Source organism: Coregonus lavaretus, assembly GCF_964263955.1.
Source record: "Coregonus lavaretus genome assembly, contig: HAP1_SCAFFOLD_4390, whole genome shotgun sequence".
Taxonomy (NCBI): domain Eukaryota; kingdom Metazoa; phylum Chordata; class Actinopteri; order Salmoniformes; family Salmonidae; genus Coregonus; species Coregonus lavaretus.
In genome coordinates, this window is record NW_028158946.1 from 992 (window position 1) to 8,848 (window position 7,857).

At 39.7% G+C, this 7,857-nt stretch overlaps 1 protein-coding gene and 1 long non-coding RNA gene across 3 annotated transcripts; both read right to left on the reverse strand.

The window, feature by feature from the left end:
* Window positions 1-258: 258 nt before the first annotated feature.
* Window positions 259-1,558, reverse strand: LOC311123436. The gene is made up of 3 exons (XR_014612589.1): window positions 1,368-1,558; window positions 1,172-1,247; window positions 259-443 (listed from the first exon to the last, which is right to left on the reverse strand). It is a non-coding gene; the product is annotated as an uncharacterized lncRNA (long non-coding RNA).
* Window positions 1,559-5,049: 3,491 nt separating this feature from the next.
* On the reverse strand, window positions 5,050-7,109 carry LOC311123438 (ladderlectin-like). 2 transcript variants are annotated; one of them, XM_084197702.1, is made up of 6 exons: window positions 6,914-7,109; window positions 6,718-6,793; window positions 6,295-6,428; window positions 5,769-5,903; window positions 5,486-5,597; window positions 5,050-5,310 (listed from the first exon to the last, which is right to left on the reverse strand). In XM_084197702.1, the coding sequence occupies exons 2-6, from the start codon at window positions 6,770-6,772 to the stop codon at window positions 5,225-5,227; spliced, it is 522 nt and encodes a 173-aa protein (XP_084053828.1). In that variant the 5' UTR covers window positions 6,773-6,793; window positions 6,914-7,109; the 3' UTR covers window positions 5,050-5,224. The 2 variants fall into 2 exon arrangements, with proteins under 2 accessions (XP_084053828.1, XP_084053829.1); XM_084197703.1 differs by having other exon boundaries at window positions 6,718-6,807.
* Between the last annotated feature and the right edge of the window lie 748 nt (window positions 7,110-7,857).

Below are 7,857 nucleotides of genomic sequence, written 5' to 3' on the forward strand. Positions count from 1 at the left end.
GGTAATAACATCAAAGAAGGGAGTGCCCACTGATGGTTAACAGATGTTGTTGAAGAAACATGTAACAGAAGGTATATAAACTGAGAGGTTTTCTTTGTTCAGTAGTTCAAATGGCAAGAGGCGAAGCACATGCCTTTTGTTAGATGAACCCGGTATCGAATATTAAATATTTGAATGAACTCTCCATCTAAGTGTATCATGAATTACTTGATACCCTAGAAACTCATCATAACAAAGGGTAACCTCAAACCAAATAAGCGAGTTGATTTCAAATGAACTTTCCCTTTAATTCACAGTAGAGAGTAACCATGATACCTCTGCTAGGGGCCATGTCCTTGCAGTCTCGACGAACATGAAGCAGCGCGATCCAAATTGGAACCAGCCTGTGGGGCATTGGTTCCTGTTCTCTGCTGCCGCTACGGCTTCCTCTGCCACCTTAGCTCCTGGAAGATGGACAGACAGGCAGGAATTCAAATGGCCCAGTCATAGCAATGTTGTTCACAAACAACCGCCCCTGCACACAATTCTTATTCTGATTAGTGGAGGCATCAGCCTGTGAGAGTTGTCTACCTAGTAGTACTGCAGATTAATCTACTGACATTAGTTTCATACAACTACCCAGATGCAAAGCCTGCTCAAAATCCATTGTCTTCTCATGGGGCTATATAGAGTATGTAGTTAAAGACAAGAAAACACATGAAATCAAAGCTGCCTTTGCAATGTTCATGGGACTGTTCTATTCACTTTGCCGACCCAAACCGTAATGTGCTGGCTTAGATATCTTCTTTTCACATTGCCTTTCCCAGCACAGTTCCAGCAACTATGGTGGATTTGTAACCAGGACAGCCCAGTGCAGTCCGACTCGACCCAGTAGTGTGAAAAAGTTACTATCATACTGGCCAAATTCAAAACAAGTGCAGCTAATTATGCATCAAGTCAAGTCAAATGTTATTGCTCAGTGTTTTTCTCCAGCTTGCGCAATGTTTGTCTCCAGCAAAGGCTCTGAAACAAGAACTGGTACACAAAAAATTATGACGGTAGAGCTCAGCACCTGAACAACAAAAACTCCTGCTAGCTGGATTTACAGGGATCGACAGGAAAGGAGTGTTATGTAAAGAATGTTGTTAAGTGTGAACTAAGGTGTATATTCTTGGTTTGCTGTGCGTCTTACCTGTTGCTTGACTCAGAGCAAGGGCAGCACACAGCAGCAGAGATATGGTCAACATTGCAATGGTGATGATGGTCTCCTAAAAACAAGGTACTATAACCGAGGAAAATAATGCTAGAAACATCCAGAATTCTCTGGAAAAGAGCATAACAGGAGAGTAAACAGTTTATGATGTAATGTACATGAATTGAAGACTTACCTGTTAATGTGAATCACTGGTAAGTTCTGCAGGTTCTGTTCATCTGAAGAAAGAGGAGCACTTTTATATTGTTAGCTACAAATAAATAGTTAGCCATTTCAAACAATTGTTAACTGGTAATGGTGTTCCATAGAGCTGATTTGAGGTATGTTCAAATTCCAGATATGAATGACTTTTCATGGCAATGTTCTTTGGAATGTTTACCTATCGTGTGAGCTATAAAGGTTTATCCCAAAAAATAAATGGATAACTAGTATTGGTGTTCCATGGAACTAGTGTCCTGTTGAACAAAGTTCAAATGCCATGTTCATGATAATGTTATTTGGAATAGTTTTGCATCCATGGTTGGGGCCAATTAAAATATAAATTCCTATAAAATTCTTGACATCAAATCAAGTCAAGACAAATGTTATTGGGCACATACACATATTTAGCAGATGTTGTTGCGGGTGTAGCTAAATGCTTGTGTTCCTAGCTCCAACAGTGCAGTAGTATCTAACAATTCACAACAATACACACAAATCTAAATGTAAAATAATAAGAAATATATGAACATTAGGACGAGCAATGTCGGAGTGGCATTGACTAAAATACAGTAGAATACAGTATATACATATGAAATGAGTAAAATAGTATGTAAACATTATTACTAGTGTTCCATTATTAAAGTGACCAGTGATTCTATGTCTATGTACATAGGGCAGCAGCCTCTAAGGTGCAGGGTTGAGTAACCGGGTGGTAGCTGGCTAGTGATGGCTATTTAACAGTGATGGCCTTGAGATAGAAGCTGTTTTTCAGTGTCTCGGTCCCAGCTTTGATGCACCTGTACTGACCTCGCCTTCTGGATGATAGCGGGGTTAACAGGCGGTTGATGTCCTTGATGATCTTTTTGGCCTTCCTGTGACATCGGGTGCTGTAGGTGTCATGGAGGGCAGGCAGTGTGCCCCCGGTGAGGTGGGGGCGGTGCAGTTGCCGTACCAGGCGGTGATACAGGCCGACAGGAAAACCTCAATTGTGCATCTGTAAAAGTTTGTCAGGGTCTTCTGGGCCAAGCCAAATTTCTTCAGCCTCCTGACGTTGAAGAGGCGCTGTTGCACCTTCTTCACCACTCTGTCTGTGTGTGTGGACCATTTCAGATTGTCAGTGATGTGTATGCCGAGGAAATTGAAGCTTTTCGCCTTCTCCACTGCGGTCCTGTCGATGTGGATGGGGGTGTGCTCCCTCTGCTGTCTCCTGAAGTATCATGTAAATGTTATTTAGTTTATCATACTACATACCACACTTTGTTTGGTTATCCTTAGAGACATTCTCCAGATTTGCCCAGAAGGATTTGTTGATATGTTGTCAATTTTTTATTCTAGATAATTTTTTTGGGGAAAATGCACAATAAATGCATTTTACGTGCATGTTTTTAGTATTTTCCAGATAGAAAAAAAAGTATTTATCCACAATCTCCTCTGGACAAGTCCGGTCCTGGAGTGTCTTAACAAAATTAAACCAAAATATAGGCTGACTTCATCCAGTGTCCAGAAAAATGGATTTGCGCGATATGCCAATATGCACATATTTAATGAGGTATTGTCTCATTTGCATATTTTTTGAAAACATTTCAGAAACATTGTAATACAAAAAAGTATGATATTTGTGTCTACATCCAACTGGTAAAAGTTGATTGTTATATGATTAAGGGAAAAAATATGAGGGTGTGGTGCCTAGCCTTAAAAGAATAATCGTCGGTGTCTGACTCAGATTCAGACATTTCTGCCGCACCGTTCAAAGCTATGGCCAGCTCTGGTTGTTGTTGATCACGGTTATTCTCTTGTGTATTCTACAATAGCCTTTACTATGTTCGCCCCATTGTGAGTTACGAAGAGTAGGATATTCTCCAATGGTATGTCCCATGCGTTCAAAGTGGATGCTAAATCGGATGGAGGTTGAGCAATGCATGCTATGCCTTGTTTTTGTATTTTGTATTTTATTATACCAAGGCAGCAGCTACTCTTCCTGGTGTCCAGCAACATTAAGGCAATTACATATATTAAAACATTACATTTCACAACACATTATTACAAACTACTCTACTACAAACTATTGTCGTAATGTGACTTGCATTAATGTGATGACTGTTATGTATAGAATCAACTAACTATGTTTAATTGTCACTCGATTAAATTACTCATGTAACAATTAACGAGTTACCATCTCCCAAATTAAACTCGTAGAAGATATATATATGTTATATATCAATAACAGTCACTTATTCAATCATTACCTCATCAGTCTCATTCTGAACGTCGCATAATCCTTGAACCTGCAAGAACCCTAACCATATTGATGAATCAGCAATACACAAATTGGCTTAATTATTTATTTACTTATTAACTAAATGCCAGACGTGTCCCCCTGCTTAAGCCAGTACATGTCCAGGCCCGTCTGAAGTTTGCTAGAGTGCCTTTGGATGAACCAGAAGAGGATTGGGAGAATGTCATATGGTCAGATGAAACCAAAATATAACTTTTTGATAAAAACTCAACTCGTCGTGTTTGGAGGACAAAGAATGCTGAGTTGCATCCAAATAACACCATACCTACTGTGAAGCATGGGAGTGGAAACATCATGCTTTGGGGCTTTTTTTCTGCAAAGGGACCAGGACGACTGATCCGTGTAAAGGAAAGAATGAATGGTGCCATGTATCGTGAGATTTTGAGTGAAAACCTCCTTCCATCAGCAAGGGCATTGAAGATGAAAGGTGGCTGGGTCTTTCAGCATGACAATGATCCCAAACACACCGCCCGGGCAACGAAGGAGTGGCTTCGTAAGAAGCATTTCAAGGTCCTGGAGTGGCCTAGCCAGTCTCCAGATCTCAACCCCATAGAAAATCTTTGGAGGGAGTTGAAAGTCCGTGTTGCCCAGCGACAGCCCCAAAACATCACTGCTCTAGAGGAGATCTGCATGGAGGAATGGGCCAAAATACCAGCAACAGTGTGTGAAAACCTTGTGAAGACTTACAGAAACCTGTGTCATTGCCAACAAAGGGTATATAACAAAGTATTGAGAAACTTTTGTTATTGACCAAATACTTATTTTCCACCATAATTTGCAAATAAATTCATTAAAAATCCTACAATGTGATTTTCAGGATTTTTTTCTCATTTTGTCTGTCATAGTTGACGTGTACCTATGATGAAAATTACAGGCCTCTCTCATCTTTTTAAGTGGGAGAACTTGCACAATTGGTGGCTGACTAAATACTTATTTTCCCCACTGTACATTAATCATTTTAAAGCTCACTACATGCCGCACCGTTCAAAGCTATGGCCAGCTCTGGTTGTTGTTGATCACGGGTATCTCTTGTCTATTGTGTAATAGCCTTGACTATGTTCGCCCTGTTGTCAGTTACAAAGAGTAGAATCTTCTCCTCTGGTATGTCACATGCGTTCAATGTGCAGTCAATTACCTCTCCGGTGTGTGGATGCTAAATCCAATGAAGGTTGAGCAATGAATGCTCTGCCTTGTTATTTTTGTTTCAGTTTTTGTTTACTATAATAACCTTGAATCAATGGATAAATGTAAAGAATTTAAATGACCATTGAACAAACTCTGAGATCCTAGACTGTACCTTTAAGAATCATCTTACAATTATGGCATTCATGTTTAATAATGACTCATAAGAGAAAACTAATAATGTGTACAACCGTTTTATTGACAATAAACAACAAAACCATTACTCAACATTTATGAACAACAACTAACACAAACTTACAGTTTACAGCAACAAATAATCTTTACTAAATATTTGACTTTACCATAAAAAGTGTTCAGTTGGATGCTGACACTATCGAGTAGCATTTATGGTTTCAGTTTTTCTCTATTTCACAGATTCTTTTGGAGCACACAGAGGGAAAGCTGTTTCCACAGTTTATATCGTTCCAGCGGTATTCATCTTAAAAGGAAACACAGAACAGAAATGACCTCTCAAATAATCTCAGATGTTCACACAACAATATAATAGTGTGTTTGCGGTGTGTGGTGTGTGTGCCAGTTTTATTTGTTAAATGTACTATGAATAAAGTTTAATTTGATGAATGTATCAGTGAATGATAGTGAGCCTACTGTACCTCCCCAGTTCATCACCATACATGGCTCTCTGCCACCGCTATTATTGGGCTCTCCTTTCTTCCAGTTCTGGTAATCAAATTTGGAGCCGTCACTCCAAAACCATAGCCTGTCCTGTGGTGAAGAAGTGAGGTCTCAGTATCAAAGCAATCCCATATTACTATTATTATTATTATTATTATAGTATGCCAGTGGATACTAAAAAACCTAGATCTGACTTTACCAGTGACCCTTGAGATATTGATGAGTATACCAAGATACTACTGATCTGTGAGTATACTCCACCTGAACAGCATCATATCCTCCAATCCAGGTAGGAGAGAAACCGCCAGCCTTGCACCCCACCACTACCTGTAGAAATTGATACTCCGCAGAGCTGTGCACAGACGCCAGGTTTGCTCCAAGGGACACACAGTGGCGCTACAGTGAGAGGTAGACAGGGACAAAGACATTTCATAATGTAAGTATCAGTCAGTAGTCCAGTCTGTGATAACTTATCTTCTGGACTCTCACAATCAAATATTGTCCATCGCAATTAATGCTCTTTACATATGCTCTTACAGATGTTAGATCTCTGTCTTAACCAATGTCCTGTGGGTTCCAATATACAGTAGGCCTCAGGTAATATAAATATATCAATAAATATTCGACGCTTAAAGAAAATTCCAATGAAACAATAACTTAAAGGGGAGGTTCAGTATTTTCCAGGACGCAATGGCAAATCACCTTTAAGGGTAACCTCAAACCAAATAAGCGAGTTGATTTCGATTGAACTTTCCCTTTAATTCACAGTAGAGAGTAACCATGATACCTCTGCTAGGGGCCATGTCCTTGCAGTCTCAACGAACATGAAGCAGCGCGATTCATATTGGAACCAGCCTGTGGGGCATTGGTTCCTGTTCTCTGCTGCCGTTGCCACTACGCCCTCCTCTGCCCCCTTAGCTCCTGGAAGAAGGACAGACAGAAAGGAATTCAAATGGACCAGTCATAGCAATGTTGTTCACAAACAACCCAGTGCAGTCCACCTCGACTCAGTAGAGTGAAAACGTTTTTCTCATGTTTGCTCTGAAACAAGAACTGGTACACAAAAAAGAATGACGGTAGAGCTCAGCACCTGGACAACAAAAACTCCAGTTAGCTGGAGTTACAGGGATCGACAGGAAAGGAGTGTTATGTAAAGAATGTTGTTAAGTGTGAACTAAGGTGTATATTCTTGGTTTGCTGTGCGTCTTACCTGTTGCTTGACTCAGAGCAAGGGCAGCACACAGCAGCAGAGATATGGTCAACATTGCAATGGTGATGATGGTCTCCTAAAAACAAGGTACTATAACCGAGGAAAATAATGCTAGAAACATCCAGAATTCTCTGGAAAAGAGCATAACAGGAGAGTAAACAGTTTATGATGTAATGTACATGAATTGAAGACTTACCTGTTAATGTGAATCACTGGTAAGTTCTGCAGGTTCTGTTCATCTGAAGAAAGAGGAGCACTTTTATATTGTTAGCTACAAATAAATAGTTAGCAATTTCAAACAATTGTTAACTGGTAATGGTGTTCCATAGAGCTGATTTGAGGTATGTTCAAATTCCAGATATGAATGACTTTTCATGGCAATGTTCTTTGGAATGTTTACCTATCGTGTGAGCTATAAAGGTTTATCCCAAAAAATAAATGGATAACTAGTATTGGTGTTCCATGGAACTAGTGTCCTGTTGAACAAAGTTCAAATGCCATGTTCATGATAATGTTATTTGGAATAGTTTTGCATCCATGGTTGGGGCCAATTAAAATATAAATTCCTATAAAATTCTTGACATCAAATCAAGTCAAGTCAAATGTTATTGGGCACATACACATATTTAGCAGATGTTGTTGCGGGTGTAGCTAAATGCTTGTGTTCCTAGCTCCAACAATGCAGTAGTATCTAACAATTCACAACAATACACACAAATCTAAAAGTAAAAGAATGGATTTAAGAAATATATAAATATTAGGACGAGCAAAGTCGGAGTGGCATTGACTAAAATACACTAGAATACAGTATATACATATGAAATGAGTAAAACAGTATGTAAACATTATTAAAGTGACTAGTTTTCCATTATTAAAGTGACCAGTGATTCAATGTCTATGTACATAGGGCAGCAGGCTCTAAGGTGCAGGGTTGAGTAACTGGGTGGTAGCTGGCTAGTGAAGGCTATTTAACAGTCTGATGGCCTTGAGATAGATGTTTTTCAGTCTCTCGGTCCCAGCTTTGATGCACCTGTACTGACCTCGCCTTCTGGATGATAGCGGGGTGAACAGGCCGTGGCTCAGGTGGTTGATGTCCTTGATGATCTTTTTGGCCTTCATGTGATATCAGGTGCTGTAGGT